This window comes from Petaurus breviceps, unplaced genomic scaffold (assembly GCF_028583685.1).
Source record: "Petaurus breviceps papuanus isolate PSGF00001 unplaced genomic scaffold, PetGlider_PUasm1.0 174, whole genome shotgun sequence".
NCBI classification, from domain to species: domain Eukaryota; kingdom Metazoa; phylum Chordata; class Mammalia; order Diprotodontia; family Petauridae; genus Petaurus; species Petaurus breviceps.
Genome location: NW_027185761.1, coordinates 60,287,219 through 60,306,958, shown reverse-complemented (window position 1 = coordinate 60,306,958; position 19,740 = coordinate 60,287,219). Strand labels below are relative to the sequence as shown.

At 46.6% G+C, this 19,740-nt stretch overlaps 1 protein-coding gene across 3 annotated transcripts in view; it reads left to right on the top strand.

Moving 5' to 3' along the window:
• Positions 1-19,740, top strand: part of BBS9 (Bardet-Biedl syndrome 9) — a 339,648-nt gene that overhangs the window by 254,063 nt on the left and 65,845 nt on the right. For all 3 annotated transcript variants that reach the window (XM_069084284.1, XM_069084282.1, XM_069084283.1), the window contains one exon: positions 14,291-14,473. In XM_069084284.1, the coding sequence (XP_068940385.1) occupies positions 14,291-14,473 (183 nt within the window). The remainder of the gene's footprint in view (positions 1-14,290; positions 14,474-19,740) is intronic.

Genomic DNA, 19,740 nt, shown 5'->3' with positions numbered 1-19,740 from the left:
CACGTGCGTGTGCATGTCCGTGTGCGTGTCTGTGTGCGTGCACGTGCGTGTGTGTGTCTGTGTGCATGTCTGTGTGCGTGCATGTGCGTGTGTGTCTGTGTGCGTGCACGTGCGTGTGCATGTCCGTGTGTGTGTCTGTGTGTGTGCACGTGCGTGTGTGTGTCTGTGTGCATGTCTGTGTGCGTGCACGTGCGTGTGCGTACAGGGCCTGGAATTCCTCGTGCGTTCTCTCGTTCTTCTTTGCGTCTTTGGCCAGCTCCCCGACTTCATCTCCTTTTCTATCCCTGTTGTGTTCCTTTTCCCCTCCCTTTTAGAGGTAGCTGGTAGCATAGCAGATGTCATGCTGGGCCTGGTATCTGCACGATTCGTGTTGAAATCCAGCTTTAGACACTTACTCTTTGGTGCCCCTGGGCCAGGCGCTTGCCTCCATCTGCTTCCTTTTCCTCAAGTATAAAATGGCGATGATGGCAGCCCCCCCCCACCCTGCCCCCACAGGGCTGTGGGGAGGATCCAGTGAGGTATTTGTATGGAGCTCACACAGTGCCTGGTATGCAATAGGTGCTTAATAAGTGCTTATTCTCTTCTTGACCCTTCTCTTTGATCGCTTAAAGCCAAAAGAATGGAACATAGCTCTGTCTGGGCCTGGCAGGTAATTTTTTAAAATAGGTTTTCCCTTAATGTCCTGTTTCCTGCATCATCGTAGTTTTCCCCAGTATCCAAGATTAAAAAAAAAAAATGGAGAAAATCAACATAATGCATTAACACAGTGAAAAAAATGGCCCAATACGTGGCCCAATGCCGAGGCCGGGCGGGCTGGGGAGGGGAGGCTTCTCCTCTCTCTTCATTGCTGTCCTGGTTGATCTTGATAATTTTGTTGCATTTACTTTGGATTTTCCAAGGTGCCGTTCGGCCTGTTTACATTCTTGTAGTCACTGTGTATGTTGTTTTCTTGGTCCTGCTCACTTCCTTCTACATCAGTTCGTGTAGGTCTTTCCAGGCTTCTCTGTGTTCATCACATTCATCATTTCTTACAGCCCAGTAATCCTCCACTACCTTCATGTACCACAGTGATTTTAGCCATTCCCCACTTGATGGGCATCTGTTTTGTTTCTAATTCTTTGCTGTCACAAGAAAGTGACGGGTATTTTCTTCTTATCCATGGCTTCCATGGTGTATAAGACCAATAACAGGCCATTCTAGTTCAAAGGGTATGGACATTTTAGTCACTTTGTTTGCATAATTCCAAATTGTTTTCCAAAATAGTTGTACCATTTCACAGCTCTACCAACAATGTATTAGTGTGCCTATCTTCCCACAACCCCTCTAATGTTGTTGCGTAGTCTTTTCTGTTGTGCCCCACTTTTTATGACCCTGTTTGGGGTTTTCTTGGCAAAGATACTGGAGTGGTTTGTTGTTTCTTTTTTCAGCTCATTTTACAGATAAGGAAACTGAGACAAACATGGTTAAATGACTTGTCCAGGGTCACACAGCTAGCAAGTGTCTGAGGCTGGATTTGAACTGGAGTCTTCCTGACTCCAGGTCCAGCACTCTATCTGCTGCACTGCTTATCTGGCCTGTAACACTGACTACTGCTGTATTTTTGTGGGGTGGGGAGGAGTGGGGAGGGAATCCTTGCCCATTTTCAGGGTGTGGGGTGAAACCTCAGGGTTATTCTGATTTTCATTTCTCTCAGTACTGGTGATTTGGAGCATTCTTTTGTGTGGTTGAGAACACTTTGCAGTTCTCTTGAGCTCTCTTTGTTCATAACCTTTGATGACTGACCTGTTGGGAAATGGCATCTGTGGTTCTGTATTCTTACAAGAAGCCGGTGGGATTCTGAAGGAACCCTTGCTTCTTCTCTTCCTGTGTTAGAAGGCAAGCACTTGATCTCCATTTAGACTCTCTCTGCTCCAATGTATTTTCCTCCCTAGAATTTGTCTGTCTCCTTTATTTATGTTTCAAAGATTCTACTTGGCTTTGATTATTTTTGTCATAAATGTTTGAAACTCCTGTTAAAGGTCTATTTTTGTCCTTGTAGAATTACTTCCTCAGTTTTTCCAAACAAGATATTCTTAGAGGTAAACCCTTTTCTTTTACTTTTTGGTCCTTTCTCCCCTTTTTTATATCATATTCCAAGATTTCTGCGCCTTTATTGTAATTGGCAACATACTGTGATTCTGACTCTTATGGCTCCTTGGTACTTGAACTTTTTCTTTTTAACTGCTTTTAGCATTTTTCTTTGACCAGGAAGCTCTGGATTCGGGCGATGACATTCCTGGGTGTTTTCAATTTGGTGTTTCTTTCAGGAGATGATCAATGGACTCTTTGTCTTTTCCTTTGGCCCTCTGGTTCTCCCGAATCTGGGCAGGAGCCTTGTAGGAAGTGTTGTATCCAAGTGTTTTGTTTGGTCTTGGTTTTCTGGGATTCTCTCTCCTCGACGTCTGTCCTCAGTGAGTTGTTTTTGATCATGGATGCCCCACACATTCTTTCTCGTGGCTCAGTCCTTTAACCTGGGTTCTAATATTTCGATTGCCGATTGAACCATTGATGTCTGTTTTGCTCCATTCTGTTTTTCAGGGAGTGTGCCCTGCTTGGGCCTTGCTTCTCCCTTTGTCTCTGAGCTGTTTGTTTTCCTTGGGGTTCTTTATTTCTTAGCTTCCAGCCGCTCACGGAGTCCTCATGGCTGAGCCATTTTTAAAAGCCTCTGCCTGATTTCCTCTTGTCTTCTGGGTTACACCTTGGATTCTCTTACCTCTTTATTGTCTTCAGAATTTTGTTTTGTTTTCCTCCTGTCTCTGTGTGTGGCTTTTGCTTCTTCATCAGGACTTTGTTCCTGAGTTAGACTTCTCTCCATTCCACATTCTTGGATCCCTCTGCAGTCTGTATCTTGCTCATCTGCCATAGTCTGGACGTGCCCTTTGGTTCTTGGTTTCCCTTCTGACTCTTTCACAAAACCTGGCCTGAGACGGAAGACTAAGCCTGGCACTGGCACCGTCACTGGCTTCTGCCCCCTTCTCTGGGGGCCCAGCGTGGGTGTTGACGTCTGCCCCATCCCTCTCTGTGTGCATTGGCTAACCAGAACCAGGCTTTGTTCCCCTGCACTTGTGACAGACCCTGGCCAGAGAGCAGGGCTTGTGCTTCTGGCTTCAGGCCTCCTGGACCAGTTTTATCGATCTGCTTCCTGTGGCATCATGTGAAATCTTTGCTGGTCTTGACTCTAAGTTTCCATGTCGCTGTCTTTATTGGGAGTGCCTCTCCTTATCTATCTTTTTGTTGTTGAGCCATTTTTCAGGTGTGTCTGCTTCTTCATGACCCCATTTGGGGTTTTCTTGGCAAAGATATTAGAGTGGTTTGCTGTTTTCTTCTCCAGCTCATTTTTACAGATGAGAAAACCGAGGCAAACAGATTTAGGTGACTTGCCCAGGGTCACAGAGCTAGGAAGTATCTGAGGCCGAATTTAAACTCCAGAAGATGAGTCTTCCTGACTTCAGGCCTGGCACCCTATCCACTGTGCCACCTAGCTGCTCTGTCTATCTTTTATGACCTTCAAAATGAAGTGGTCACTTCCTCCCAAGGTTTCTGTAATTTTCCCCTGGCTTCAAGTCCTTGCTCATTAGAATTAGGTCCAGGGTAACAGTTCTCCTCAACTTTTCTTCCATTTGGAGAATGCAAAGATCTTTAAGGCAAGTCAAGAATTTATCAACTACTGTGTCCAAAATAGAAAGAAAGCTAGCCCAGATGGCTAAGTAGTTGAATTTATGTAGACATGTAATTGTGTGCCTTACAAGCCACCCACCAAGCTAATTAAATGCTTTGGTGGATACCCACCCATCCATCTATCATTTTTGAACAGGGGAGATGGCATTCGGAGCCATGTGGTCAGTTCTGTAATTATTAAAATATCTTCATCGAGGAATGCCATATGCAACATTAATAAAAGGGTTTCTAAACTTAGAAACCATTCAGATCAGATCTCATTGATGTTGATTTTGGAAAGGGAAGTCCCCAGAATTCTCTATGGCTTGTAAAATGAGCTATGACATTGCCAACCATGCAGTTGAAATTTAAGAGCGATCTGTTGAATAAGTAACTTTATTCCAGCGAAAATTCATTCTTCTTTTTACAATTTGATTCCATTAATTATTATTTTAAGACTAGGATTTCATTTTACTATAGGTAGCTTTATGGAAAGGGGTAAAACTTTGGTCAGCCAGAAAAAAGGGGGAGGTAAAAATAGAAGTCAGTTTGGGGAACAAGTTTATTTTTAGCGCAAAGCTAACCCAAAAAATGGTGTTAGTTTCCATTCGGCTGATTGAGGTACTTGTCCACTTGGCAAATAAATTTTACGAAAAGGGTAAAATTTGCCTCAGTCAGCCTAGCCACGCATGCTTGTCTTCCTCATTTTATGCGGCCATATTATGACAGTATGGATTTAGAAATACCAGCCAAAGCCCGAAATTGTCTTTTTGCAACTGTTGCCCACGGCCACTAGTTGGGCTTTTTGGGGTCAGCAAGCACTTGAGGCACCCAGATGTCATCATGGAGTAACAGTGAAAGCAGATGAAGTTTCTAGGCAGAGGTCAGTGACCAGTAGAGGTTCTGAGGGATAGATGAGTCACACGCCCTCCTCACAGGAAAGGTCCCCCCTTCGAAAAGGCATCTCTCCTCCGTCCGCAGGCCCCGCTCTGCAAGTGACCCCTGAGGCCGTCACCAGGCCAGACCTCACGGATGCCAGAGATCTGGAGACGCTCAGGAAAGTTTGGCATTCTTGCAGCTGCCTTGGTGATCTAGGCTTGGGCTCCAGCTCCGTCTCTGCCTCCATGCCTAACTCCTGCCACTGCTCCTTCTTTGACTTTGCTCTCAGGAGAGGAGCTGGAGAAGTAGTTAAAAATCCAAGCAGTTGCCTCCACTGCTGAGCCCTGGGGGCTGGACTGCACTCTGCCTGGCATCACCACGACCAAGAAGAAATGCTGGAAGAGGAAGGTGCCCAAGATCCTGAAATCAGAGCTGGATGAGTGGGATGAACACCCCGTTTGAGGCTGCCCAGAAGTCTGGTCTCCTGATGGAAGGAGGTGGATAAAGAGATCTCCCTCCCTGGATATAGTGTTCCTCCTTGCTTTACCCCCTTCCAGGAGCCTAGACCACAATTGTTGGGCGCCCCCTTTGCCCTGGTGGAGATATGTCTTCTGGAGAGGGGCTGGCACTTGCCCTTTGGGCTACCTTGGGTCTCTCTGACCCATGAACTTTCATTGTCAGTGGGGGATACAGCAGGCTGCTGTGGGCTGGGGGCATTATTGAGGATTGCCTTGTTACCACCACTTTTTTTAACTACCCCTCCAATAGCTACCATGCAGACAGTGCTTGGGTTCATCCCGATGTGTTTGGAAGACAGTGTCCTGAGGTGCCTCATCTCCCCTTTCCCAGATTTTAACCAAGAAGAATAAAGATGGCAGTTGGAAAACAAAGCTAAAAGTGGAGCTGGTAGTCATTCATCCAGTAGAGGTTCTCCAGCTGGGGCTTGCCAGCCAGGACAGTTGTGGGGTGCTTTGGATCGTTGGACCCAAGGGGGAGAGGCATCTAGAAAAGAGTAGATGGTGCACGCATGCACATGGGCGCATGGGCATGCCCATGCATGTGCGCGCACACACACAAACACACACACACACACACACACACACCAGGAGACAGTTCTGTGGTTTACATGGGCCCTCATGTGAGCCCTTCGGCAGTGGTTTACTTAACTGTAAGGCAGAGTCAAAGTATGACTTTTCCTTGTGCTGGCTCTTAGGCCTTTTTGGAATGGCAAAACCCTTATTGATCACTCACTGTATGCAAGTTCTAGTAAAGTCAAGGCCAAGTTATGGACCATTAGGTGGGAAACAGCTGAACTTTTTGGTCCTGACTTTGTGATCTCTAACATGCTTCCTCCTATTTTTAAAGTAACTTGTTTTCTTGCTTTTAAAATAATGCAAATAGAAAAACAAGGAATATCCATCTCAGGGAGTAATATATCACAGGAGGTTTCAAGAGAACAATTTATCCCAAAGTTATGTCTTTAAAAGAGAAAATAAAATGACTAAATTAATGAATAAAGAGAATCCAGTAAGTACAATTTATATCGCTTTTAGTGAAGCATTTGATATAGTTTCTCTTGAAATCCCCCTCACAGAATTAATTAAGCTTGGCTAGAAAACAAGCCTTGTCATGTTGAATGACGGCTGGTCCAGGCCCAATAAAGAAAGATGAATGAATGATAAGTTACAGTATGTTGGTTTTGGGGCAAGAGACAATATCCTGCTACAAGGACCGGGTAGAAGGACCATTCTGCTTTCATGTTACTGTCTAGTCCTGTTCAAGATAGAACCTGGCAATATTCCCGTGATTTACAAAAAGAAAAAGGCAAGCCCTCAGGTGAGTAGATTGAGGAAGAGCAGGCAAGGGAAGAATGGGTAAGAAAGCAAATGTAAGTTGAAAAGCCGGGCCAAGTCGATACTGGGATATCTGCTGAGTAACAGAAGCCGAAGGACAGGAGACTGGGTGGATGATATCCCAAGCAGAGGGAAGCCAAGGTGCAGAAAGGGTCAGGAGTTTCAGCGTTTGTCTGACTCAACCTGATTCCCGAAAGCTTTGGTGTTCTCTGATGTTGGCTCCTTGGGTTCCCTGGCCAGGCCTAGCGATGATGTGGTGGGTTGGTCATGGGTGGAGTTCACCAAGCTTCCTCCTGACTCAGCTTCCCCCATCTGGTGGTGCTTTCATTCAGTCTGTACGAATCTGTTTGAAGAAGCAGAGCAGAACTGTCCAAGTATTGCTTTGGAACACAAGGAGGATGAGGAGTAATGTGTGCAGGAATCTAAGAGTACACAGCTTGAAGATAATCTGCAGCATAGCATGCCTGTTCATAAGTTGTTCGTCCTTCCTTGAAGAGGACCAGTCCATCAGGGAGGTGATGCCGTGACATGCAGGTGAATTGGATTTAAGTGAAGGAGGATCGTGCAAAGTAGCAGCCTCACCTTCTCCTCCAGGGCCATCTGGGTCCGGTGGCAGGACATAGATCAGGACGACTGGACATGGCCCTGGGTGCAGTGGGGACCTTGGCCTTTTTAAGCTAAGGTCTTTAACAGGTCTCATTTTGACTGAGGCAACAGCCATTCAGTGATTAAGGCTAGGTAAGAAATGAGGCAGAGAATAGCCTCTTTTTCCTAGTTCACACGCACACACACACACACACATACATACATACATCTATCTGTCTTTCTGTCTGTCTTATCAGTCTGGGAGGAAAGACCCTCTGAGTTTCTGGCCAAAACAGAAACAATTTCTATTTATATTCATTCTGAACCATTCAGGATCCACTATGTGTCCAGGTGGCCTTGGGCTGGGACCTATTGTTAGTCATATGCGCCTAACAATGGAGAGTTACCTGAATTAACAAATTTTTTTATTGATGCTAATTCACTATGTATGCTTAAATATAGAATATAACTTTAGTATAGTATAATATCATAACATAACATAACAATATATATAAATTCCAAAAGTAGCAATTCTTGGTAAAAGTGATAATCCCTTGCATTTCTTTGGTGTTTTGTGCCTTTTAAATGCCCTCCTTCTCTTTGTTTCCCCTCAACAGTCTTAGAGGGTCAGTGATTCTTGTCTGGTTTTAGAGATGAAAGCTCCCAGGTGGTATTTCAGGAGCCCACAAACACAGAGTTGGGTAAGGCTCTTGAAAAAACCCCTTTGTCCCACATGTTCCTGACTAAGAATCCTGTCGATGGCATACTCAGAATATCCAAGTGGTCGCCTAACCTAGTAAGGGGAGCCAATTCTACATGAGAGAACCTATTACACTTTGGGAAATGTTTCTGTATTTCAGTTCTTAAGCTGCCATTTCCAGCCATTGCTTCCAGTCTAGCGAGTAGGACCAAGCAGGACGAAGCAGACGCCTCCGTGGGTGACATCCCTTGAGTTACACAAAGACAGTTGTCATGCCTCCCCTGGCTCTTCTCTTTTCTGGGCTAAGCATCCCAAGCACTTTCAGCTAATCCTTACACGTCTTCAAGTCCAGACCCTTCGATTTTCTGGATGCTCTCCAGCTTTACAATGCCAGCTTCACTGACACTGGCCAGAACTCACCATTGTGCTTCAGATGTGGCTGATCAATCAGTCGACCAATCAGTAAATATTTATTAAAGGCCTTCTATGTTCTAGCAGATACAGAAAAGAGACAAAAGACAGTCCCTGCCCTCAGGGAGCTTACAGTGGAATGGAAGAACAACACGCAAGCAAATATGTACAAAGCAAGCTATAAATAGGAGATAATTAGCTGAGGGAAAGCAGCAGAAGTAAGAGGGGTTGGGCGAGATCTCCTGTAGAAAGTGAGATTTTAGCTGAGACTTAAAAGAGGCTGGAGAAGTCAGTGGTCAGAGTGGAGGAGAGAGAGTGTTCCAGACACGGGACACATCCAGACAAAGTGCCCAGAAATGGGAGGCCAGCGTCACTGGATTGCAAGGGGAGGAGGGAGGTGGGTTGTGAAGGGCTTTGAATGCCAAGCGGAGCATTTTGTAGTTGAGCATAGAGACTATCGATGGAGAGCTATTGGAGTCTGTTGAGGATAGGGTGAGATGATCAGACCCAAGCTCTAGGATAATTACCTTAATGACTGAATAGATGCTAAGTCAGAATGGGGAGAACCTCGAGTCAGGCAGACACCCCCTCCCCAGCAGAGTACATATCTAAGAGATGTTGCAGAGGTAAAATGAGCAGGCCATGGACCATATTGGATATAAGAAGGGGAGGGAAAGAGAAGACCAGGATGCCATTTTAGGTTGTGAGCCTGAGGGACCATGAGGATGGTAACACCCTCTACAGTAATAGGGAAGGTGGGAGGGGCGGATGGATGCAGGCAGGGTATGGTGGGAACAGAGAACATCTCCCTAGTTTAGGACACTGAGCTTCTCTTAATGTAGCCTGAGGTTGGCTTTCAGTTCCCAGAAGCCCCAGATCTTCCCCAGGTGAATTGCTTGCAGGCCATGCCTCCCCTATCTCCCAGTGTCCATGATTAGAAGAGTCTTTAAGATCTGGAGGATGCAAGATCCAAAGTCATGTCCGTAAGAATGCTAGAGCTGAAGGAACCTTAGCAGCCATCCAGTTCAATACACTTGTCTTATAGGCGAAGGAACCTCAGTCCTTAGACCGTGGGGGAAAGCCTGGTGTGGCCCAAAGATAGGGACTCAGTGGAGCCCGGAGCCAGGGCAGCTGTTTCCCTGACTCAGGTCTCCTTCTCTGCCACCATAGTTTGTATTTCTGGAATTATCTTTAGCTTTTCCATGTGAAAGGATTCCATGGGTCCTCAGGAAGGATTTGCATGAACACAACTTTAGCTCAGCTTTTTAGAGTTTTGAAACCTAGGAAAGCTCTGACTTCTCATTATGATGTTTAGTTTTCATTGGTGACAAGACTGGCTTCAGAGCCCCGCTTAGCTGTGCTTCTCTGTCTCCCAGACTACCAAAGAGACTCAATCTGAGGTTAAGAGAAAGTTTCTGAATAGTCCCTTTTTAGTGCATCTCCAAAAAAGGAGAGAAAGCCCATGTTGATACTGTCTCATTGGTTCTAAAGAGGAAATCTGTGATGTTGATAGCAGTTCTGTTAATTTGGGGTTGTTAAGAATGACAACAGCAGCAAAAAACCCACAACAACAACCTATTGTTTATGAAAGAGAAATTCTTCAAAATCTCCATCCTTTTAAAATGCTTTAATTTCTCTTGGACTCCAAGAAATCAATTGAACAGGCACCGGTCTAGGCACTTTGCTTCTAAGGAGATTATGCTCTCCCAGATAGTACAACACATATACTGATAAGTAAATAAAAAAATATGAAAAGTGGATGCAAAGTGACTCGGGGCGGGGGGGGGAGTGGGGAGGCTCCACTCACCACTTAGGGGATCAGGAAGGGCCTAAAGTAGGAATTATTACTCCAGGTGAGTCTTAAACAGAGATAGGGATTCTGGAGGCAGCACAATAAAGAGAAAGAACATTTCCAGCATGGTAGGCAACTTGGACAAAGGCAAAGGGGTGGGAAATGGACTGACAGGTACAAGGAACAGAAAATAGCATGGCTTTGGTGACACATAGCATGTGTGAGGGCAATAGTCGCTAGGGAGGATGGGAAACCAGAGAGTCCGATGGAGCTGCTGAATGACTGAGTCCTGACAAAGCTCCTGAGCAGAAGAAGAGCATGGCTAAGCCCTACGCTTTGTGTCTGCAGGATGAATTGGAGAAGGAAGAGCCTGGATTCTGGGGGGGTCAGTTAGGAGGCTGTAATTCAGGCAGGAGAGAATGAGGGCCTTTGGGGCAAGCAACCAGACCAAGCTGAAACCCTAGAGATTCCGACTTCACAGTTTTAAGTGACTGACACCATCGGGCAGAATGCTTTCTAGGTGTGGGCCTGTTTAAGTCTCAGTCCTGTGAGGCCTGAGGGTCAAATCCCAACTCTGCCACCTTGGGCAAGTCACTCAGCCTTTGTGGTCCTCAGTTTCCTTTATTGTAAAGCGAGGGGGTTGGGCCACACGGACCCTGATGTTTCTCCCAGCTCCAGACCTTGGTGACAGAACGGGCAGTGGAGTTTGGGTGAAGACGCTGGCCCTGGCCAGGTTTGGTTGTGTGACTCACGTCTGTTCTGCCGCTGCTTTTCTGTAACCAATTTTAGAGCCTGTCTTGGCAGCTGGAAGTATTTGGGATTAATTTCACACCAATTTTTATGAGTCAGTCCAGCTTTTCCCCCCCGAGCAGCTCCCTGGGTGGGGGCGGACGCCGCTTCATCCTTTGGCGTTCACCAATATGGCACTTGGACGTGGACATGTCCTCTGGGCTTTCCATTCGATTTGGAAGCGGGAACCAAAGACGGCTCTATGCATTGTGTTTGAAATCATTAACATTTATTGTTTCCTTAAGTCCTTTGGTGCCCAGGGAATGTGCGCGTGCACGCACACACACAGAGACACACACGCTTGCACACACATGTACATACATGCACACACACTACAGCCATGCAGCTGGCCGGTCTCATGTCTGGGTTCAAGGTGAACTGTGTGATGTCCCACTGCTTTGTCAGAAGGAGCGGTGGCACTGAGTCACGTGACCATCCCATGCTTTAGAATATGCTGTCCTCTTCCAGTGCAGACGTTATCACTGGAGATTGGCTGCCAGCTGGTGAGATCGTGCAGGCCGGCCGGATGTTACGCCAGGGATACCCACACCAAGTTCTTGGGTTCTTCCTGGGACTTTGGGGTTGTGGTTGACCCTGCACTGCTTCTGCTTGGTTTTAGATGGCCTGAGGCATCCCAAGACCCCTCCTAGGTCATTACTTTTTGTCCGGCCTGCTTAGGACTGAGGCTGTGTCCTGGGATATTGCTTCCGCAAATAGCCACCTCGACACAGGCACATTGGATGGAGATGCCTGGGGCTTCATGCAGAGACTGATCCCACTCTTTTGGTGATCATTTGCCTGGCGGTGGTGGGTGGCAGAAGAGCTGCTGGACTTGGGGTCAGAGAGCCTCAGTTTGATGCAGCCTTGACCCTTATTATCTGAGGGACCTCAGGGAAATGGTTCTACTTCTCATTGCCTGGGCCATGAAAGGAAGGGTGAGGGGATGCACTAAAAGTCTCTTCTGGATCACTATCTGCAGTCCCAATCCTACATTTCACATCCTTCCAGATAAGCAGGAGCCCAGAACGTTAGTGCCCCTTTAGGCCTCCATGTTCTTCCTTTGACTGGTCTTCTCAGTGAAAAGCAGCCATCACAAAGTGACAGATCAGCAATGGCCTCTTGGGGACGTCATTGTCTGTTTATTTGATGTTCCCTCCTAGATGGAGGAAAGCTCGTCCTCTAGTCTCATTTGGCACAGGGACCTCTTAGGGCAGGAGCTTCCCAGCCACATGCTCAGTCCCCCAATCCATTTGGAGGGATAGGCCTTGCCTTACACATACACCTTGTGTATCTAAGCAGGGTGTGCTGGAGACGGCTCATAAGAGCTGATTGTTAAAACGTGAACATTCGTGCCTCAGAAATTGGCAGATGCTATTAAATCAGGGCTTGTTTTTTGTTTTGTTTTTTTCTAGACTCAAGAAAATGATGGGGAAAATGCTGATAGTGTAGGTTAAATGTCAGAGAGTGTGCTGCCTGCGTGGAGGTAATAGAGGACTTAGAGCATCCTCTGCCCTGGACTGTGGTGGGGTTTCAAGGAGATGATGTCTTTAGAGTGACCGAGAAGGGCTGCCTCATTATCATCCTCCATGGGGTTTCTGGAGGCTCTGGGAGCACAGCCCCAGTCTCTCCCCCTCCCCAAGGAAGTTGGGCCCACCCAGCCAGGGAGCCGCCCAATGACTTTCCATCATGTTCCTTGTTCCAGCTCCCACCGGCCTCAGAGCCGTCCCATGCTCTGGCAGGACATACAGCATGAGGAATGGGCAATGCTTCTTGGAGGAGTAAGTGTATTCCTTTTAATGAGCACAGGATTCACCAAGACGTTAAAATAAAACACCCAGGGTAGCCTGGGATGCTACATTTAATTGTTTCTTTGAGTTCTTTTTTCCACACGAGCATTCAAAGACGCCCACCATCCAAGTCAGCCCTGCCAGTTTTGTCCTGAGGAGATTTGGCTTCAGAAAGCAAACACACCCAACTGAGTCTTCTCCTTCACAGGTCACCGTGGGCCAGTGCCTGACATTTGTGTTAAAAATGACTTCACTCAGCCAGCTTTTTGTTAGAATCTCCATCCACCTTTCAGGTGGAATCTGGCAATGTGGTGTTGCAAATGGTGCCAGTGGTGGGTATCAGGGGGCAGTTCTTTCCATCATGTGCACTCCCTGCTTCCCTCTCTTATAGCCTTGTTTCCATTCAGGTGCCACCTCCTGTGTGAGACCTACCCAGATTCCCTCTTCCTCAGTCAAGACGGCCCTCTGCCCTTGAAATTAATGACCTTTGTGGGTATTTTTGTTTACTGATCTTTTCTGTTTACTGATCTTCTCTCTTTTCTCACTAACATGAAGATAGAATAAATGAAGTTTATTTGTGGAGGGTACTCGTGATGGAGACCAGAATAATGTCATTTCTTGGGCACAGTTGTATTGCTGTAGATTTTTGAGATTAATCTGATAGTTTGGAAAGTCACTGGTGCCCTCCTTTCTGTCGAGCACAGCAACCCTTCCAGTCATCCATGTTTTCAAACTCAGCCACTTTCATGATGCTTTACTCCACCATTGGTAATCCATCGCCAAGGCTTAATTCTGTCTCCACGGCCTCTCTTTCATCTGTCCCATTCTCTGCACTCACAGAGCCACCACCCTAGCTCAACCCCTCAACACTTGTCTCACCTAGAATATTACAGTAGCAGCCATTGGTCTTCAGGCCTCTGGTCTCTCCAGTCTTCAGTCCATCCTTCTTCCGGCTGCCATGTTAATGTTCCAGAAGCTCTGGCCTTGCCACGTCATTCCCCTTTTCATGAAGCCCCAGTGGTTCTCTGTTGCCTCTTGGATAAAATATACACACCTTTCTTTAGCATTGAAGCCCCTCACCGTCTGCCCCAGCCTCTCTTTCCAGGCTTATTGCCCATGGCTCCCTTTCATTCTACGGCCCAGCCAGACTGGATCAGCCATGCTGTGTTCTGTCTGTGGACTTTCTGCCTTGGCCCTGGTTGTGTGTTCCCTATTCCTGGAATGTGCTTCCTCCCTAGCTCCGCTTCTCACCACTCTGGCTCAGTTCAGGTGAGGCTACACAGCTTCCCTTTTCCTTAGTCAGAATGGTCCTGCCCTTGAAATTACCTTTTCATGTATTTTTGTTCGCTTATCTTTTTACATGTTGTCTACCCGGATCACACGTGAGCTCCCTACGGCAGGGATTGTTTTGTTCTCACCTGTCTTCCTGGTGCCTGCATTATTATTGTTTGTCCTTTATTCTCAGAGCACCAATCATCAGGAAGGTGGTGTCTTCACTTGAATGTGTGGTGCTTAACACATGCCTGTTGACTGACTCACTGACTCCCCGAATGAATGAATGGCAGTAACCATGAGAACATAGATCCCATTGCCACGTGGATTGAGGATTATTTTTAACATGTTTGCTGTAGCATGAACAGAGTGAATCGACAGTCCCATTTATTACTCCTTTAGTTTGTCTTTATGGAAGATTAAGTTTATCAGCTTGTCCCAGATGAAAACAGGTGTGTGCCCAGTAATGCCTTGGTTTCAGGGGCTCAGCGATGACAACAATGTTCTGCTTTTGCTGTTTCTGCAGGTAATTGCCCTGGCGGATGCTGCAGAGGAGAACCATAGTAACCTGTTGCAGTCCTTCACCCGTCTGAAGAGTGCCACCCACCTGGTGATCATGCTGATTGGGCTGTGGCAGAAGCTCAGCGCTGACCAGACCGCCATTTTGGAAGCCGCATTTTTGCCACTACAGCAGGACTCTCAAGAGTTGGTAAGAGCCAGTCTGCTTGGCACAGGGAATTGGCACGTTGATACAAGGGGTAGCACATGTCTGAAGTGGTGCATAATCCTTGTTTTCTTTTTGAGGCCTACCTTTCCCACTTTTCTGAAACCATGATAGAAATCGGGAAGCTAGGTGTATTTTTTGTAGCTACTTTTAGTGCATGTTTTCTTGTGCTCTTCTGTCACCTAGAAACCTGGGAAATGATTATTTGAGTGGCTGAGGGCTGCCATTAAGCCATCCAGTTGGCTAATCCTCACTCCTCTGACCAATGAAAACACTGGCATGATTTTTGTTTGTCATTCTTCAATTTAAACATCTATTATATGGGTAAGACAGGGCTCAGAGCACTTTGCTAAAATGAACCCTGAGCTAGAAATTGGAACAGCTTTCCCAGGAGAATGGGAAATCAAAAACTGCACTAGAGTTTGGGGAGATCTAGTAAAGGATTGTTTAAATTAGAGGTTTTGCTGTCTCATATCTTAGAGTTCATAAGAAAATGGATGAAATGGTTATTAACCCACCAGAAATGATTTTTTGGTTAAATTTTTCCAATGCCTGTGCTTAAAAAGATGACCTGGGGGGCAGCTAGGTGGTACAGTGAATAGAGCCCCAGTCCTGGAGTCAGGAGGACCTGAGTTCAAATTCGGCCTCAGACACTTAACACTTACTACCCATGTGACCTTGGACGAGTCACTTAACCCCAATTGCCCTTCCCCCTCCAAAAAAGCAAAAAAAAAATAAAAGATGACCCTCTAGATTCTAGGTCTGGAAATTTAATTGAGCTCAGTGAAATACTGGAAAGGTGCTAGGAAAATGAACACAAAGTTAGTAGGAAAAGTAAAAAAAGGAACATGAGGTAGGTAGCAAGGAGCATGCCTTTGGAAAGAGCAGGGCAGATCAAGCTGGCCTTATGTCGTTACCTTTTGGGCTAATACAAATGGATGTCCTGTTTGAGTTCTTATTCTGCCCTGGACATCACAGGGATCCATCAGTTGAAAACATGTATTTTTTATTAGCTCTCTCAAAGAATACAGCTAGCCAGAGTCAGAATTAATGGTAGCCAAAATCCTCTTAGGAAAGTATTCTGGAGCAGATAGAATGAAATCAAGTGGGTATGAGAGATTTGAAGAAATCCACCATACACAAGATTGGCTTCTAAGGGGTCTCAGCTGATAGCAGAAGGAGGGTGAATCACCAGGTGTCCTATTTTGGAAACCAGGAAACCATGGGCTAAGATGGCCCAAAAAGATGTTTAGCCTTTGGGAGCCATCTTGGGTCATTCCTGTATGGTCTAGCAGTGGACACAGTATTGGGAGAAAACCATCAGCTTTAGGGCTCTTCAGAGAGAAGTATGGGAAGGATTTGAGACCAGCATGGGGGATTGGAAGATGAAGCTTGGTTCTTTGGTTTGGTGCTGTTTGGTTGGGAGACAGGAACTGATTTGCTCCCTTTTGGTAGGGCATACCTCTACAAAACTTCTCTCCTTGCCCCACTGAAGTTTGGAGGTACATGTAAGGAATATGGGGGCTGGACTGGATGGGGTCTAGCTCATGATGTCTGTGAGCCTGTGATCCTGAGTTCTTAAAGGCTCCGTGAGCACGATATAAATTCTGACAGATCCTGCCAAGCTGGCAGCTCCATGACAGCCAGCATGGCCATATCCTCAAATGGCCAGGTCACAAGAGGCTCAGCCCTCAACTGTTGGTGGCCAGGTGGTGATTGTTGTCCACTAAGGCACAGGGCAGGGTCATGGGAACACATAGGTGGCAGGTGAAATGATGTTGATTGAGTCACAACTTAGTAAGAGGTTTAGAACAGAACAAGCCCAAATGGACTTTGGTTATGGCGTGAAGAAGAATTTCCTGACAGGGAGGGCCTTTAGTTTTCCCAGTAATTGAGGGCCTTTCTCCCTTCTATAAACAGGATCAGTTCTCACACTGAAAGTCGCTCAGATACAGCCACTCCTCTGGGCCAGGGAATGAACTGGATGGGTCACCCCCAAAGGCCCTGGTGGCCTTCTGGCCTGGGACTCTCTTGTCCCTCTGGGAAGGCTTCTTCTGCCTTTGGTGGTGGCAGGGGAGGGTATGCACCCTCTAGGTTTGTTGGAGTCTCTTGGTCCCTTGTTATGAGTGAGGTAAGATGTCCTAAAAATGCCACGTAGGGCAGGATGGTATCTGAAGACATCTTCATGCCACTTTTCACACTCCTCATGTTCAGCTGAGTTTTGAGGTTCAGTCTGGGTCTTGGGCTATTGAAATAGCTTTTGGAAGAACAAAAGGAAAGCTCGTGCACATCCTGAAAACTAGGAATCCTTTTTCATTCTTGAAGACAGAGTCATTCTGTATGTGGTTTCGATAGGGTTGTTCATAATCCCTCACATTATGTATTTAGACCTCACAAATCAGTGTTATTGAATGGGCACCCTACTGAGAGGCTAACATGAAGGGTGGAAAGCTAAAATTGCTTGGAAGGAAGGGGAGCGTATGGGTGGAGAGAAGCCACTTGCCCGAATGTTGAAAATACATCCCATATTGAAGTGATTAAGATACCGCAGAAATCTGAAAGTAATTTAGACATAAATTTGGTTGCGAGGGGGTGGGGGAGCAAGTGGGGTGTAGGTGGGGTGGGGACGCCATGGACATGTGGCTGGTATTTACAGACAGAAGCTCTCGGCTAGTGTGCAGATTTCCCCACAAGCATTTGAGAAGAACAGTGGTGAAAGAAAGTGCTTGGAAGAATGTTTGCTTCCTTTTTGAACGACTTCATGCTGTGGGATTGTTGTATTTTTGTTTAGATGGAACGTGTTGGGAGGCAGGCCAGACCCAGGAGGTCCCTACACAGTGGTCTTGTGCTCCCTTGTGCTCACCAAAGGAGAAAGTTGTGAAGCTGTTGTTATCAGCAAGTGCAGAGTAATGCAGGCTTGGGGTGATGGGAACTCAAGTTGTTGTATGTGCCAAAAATTAACGTGCTTGCATATAAATGGTGGCACAACGTGTTTAGCCAGCTCTGTTGATGTTTTGAATTAAATTTATAATTTATCATTATAAAAAATAATGTTCACTGCAACATGACAGTGACATTTTTAATTTTTATGTCACTGCCTTTGGGACAGAATTCTTCCTCATGTCCCAGGGCCAGCTGTCTCTCCGGAAACACTACCCAGCGCTGAGTTTCCCAGGATCATCGTGAGACAATTAAATCCTGCTGTTGCAGACTCCTGGGTGTTATCCCTCCTTTGTGCTTGGAGCGTCCATGCCAAATGTCCCTTTTTATTTTGTCTTGAGAAAAATGTGGACTGGGATTCCAATCCAGCCCTCCTAGCAGGACTCCAAATAGGGAGTGCATCAGAGGAAGCCCTTCCCACTTCCACGAAGGGCGTCATATCTGACAGTCTTATTGAGCACGAGGAATTTGCTGATTGCCTTTGTGCAGTGGAGTCTAGTTTGAAAAATCGGCGTGATTGACTTGTGTGGGAACCCTTCGAAGATGCCTTTTTTCACCTGCTCAGGAGGTTCTCACATGGCGGACCTCAGGAGGGGTGCCCCTTGCCTCCTCTAGGTACTTTCTCCTCTCCTTTTTTTCTGTGGAGGGCCCGCCAGACAAAATGGTGCAATCTTCTCCAGGCTCTTCTTCCATCTTCCACATGCTGCACCATCCTCACCCTGCAAGTCCAGCAGTTGGTAATCACAAACGCCTGATCTCTGAGGCGTCCCCACGTGCCAGTGCCCCGTGGCCCAGCAGGGCCCTCCAGCCCTCCCCCCACAGAGCTACAGGAGGAGGTTTGGCCACAGGCTCTTTAATATACGTCGCAGACAAGCCTATACTCAGCATCTTAGAGGCGCCTGCATAATCCAGGGCTCTTCTTTCGACGACAGCCGTAGAAGCTGAGCATCTCACAGGCCATCCTCTCTACAGCATCCATCGAAATGGTCATCCACCCTTCGTGTAAAGACGTCCAGTGGCAAACTTAATCCATCTGATAGACAGCTTTAACTGGGAGGAATCGAGCCTAAATCTGCCGCTTCTCAGCATCTACCCGTGACTCCTAGGTCTGCTCTTTGGGACCAAGGAAGATCTCTCTAGTTTCTTTTCTTTATATTTTAAATTTTAAAAAACATTAATGAAATCGATTTTCAATCCCTCCCACCTCGCCCTTACCATTGAAAAGAGAAATAAAAACAAAACCCTTGTGAGATTGCCCTAAGGTGCCTCAGACCAGGGCAGGCTGGAGCCTGACGGTGGGAACACTCACACCGGCTGTGCACCAGGGCTCCCCAGATTGTTGTGTTGGTCACCTCGACTTATAAAAGCAGTGGACAAAGTGGTGATGCTGCAGATTAAGCTTGTGACTGCGTCGCATATAAACATATGTAGTTATTATAATTGTCCTTACTGTTGTCACTGACTTGCCATCCTGCCCCTGCCTTGGTGACTCCCCCTCCCGCTGGTGCATCCCTGCCCAGAGCTCCCATGTGAGAAAATGCCCAGGCCCAGCCCACCCCATGACCCTCTAGATTCTGGAGGCGCGGGCTTCCCCCGTTGGGAAGCTAGGTTCCTTTTTGCTTGTATTTACGTTCCTGGCACCCATCACAGCGCCTGGGCATCAGAGGCACTTAGTTAATGCTTTTTCTCTCTCTGTCTGTCTGTCTATCCAGTATGAATAGTCAAGCCACCTTGACTGTATATCAAAAATACGTACCTCCCTCTTTGCCCCAAGTCCCAATGTCCCTGTCAGGGGGCGGGCAGCGTCCTCTCCAGTCACGGGTGCTAGCGCCTTGGTCAGAGTTCTTTCTGTTTGTTGTTACAGTGGTGCTGTTGGAAAACTTGTTCTCCTGGCTCTGTTCACTCTGCCTTAGTTCGTACAAGTTTTCCTAGGTTTGTCTGAAACCGTCTCCTTCGTCACTTCTCATAGCATAATGGGATTCCGTTACATTCACATACTATAATGGGTTCATCCATTTCCCCAGCTGATGGACACACCCTTAGTTTCCAGTTCTTTGCTTCTCCTATAAACTTTCCCTTTTCATATTACTGCCTTTTAAATATCTAAAGACAGCTACCATGCCCCCCCCCCCCAACTGGTGTCTTTTGCAGAGTGAACAGTGCCAATTTCATAGAATTTAAGGGGGAAGATGCTTCCATGAGTCATTCAGTCCAACTCATATCCTTTCAACCTGCACAGCAAATGGCTATCACTCTCTTGGCTTGAAGAGCCCCATTGTGGTAGAATATAGACCCATAGATCCCTTTATCGT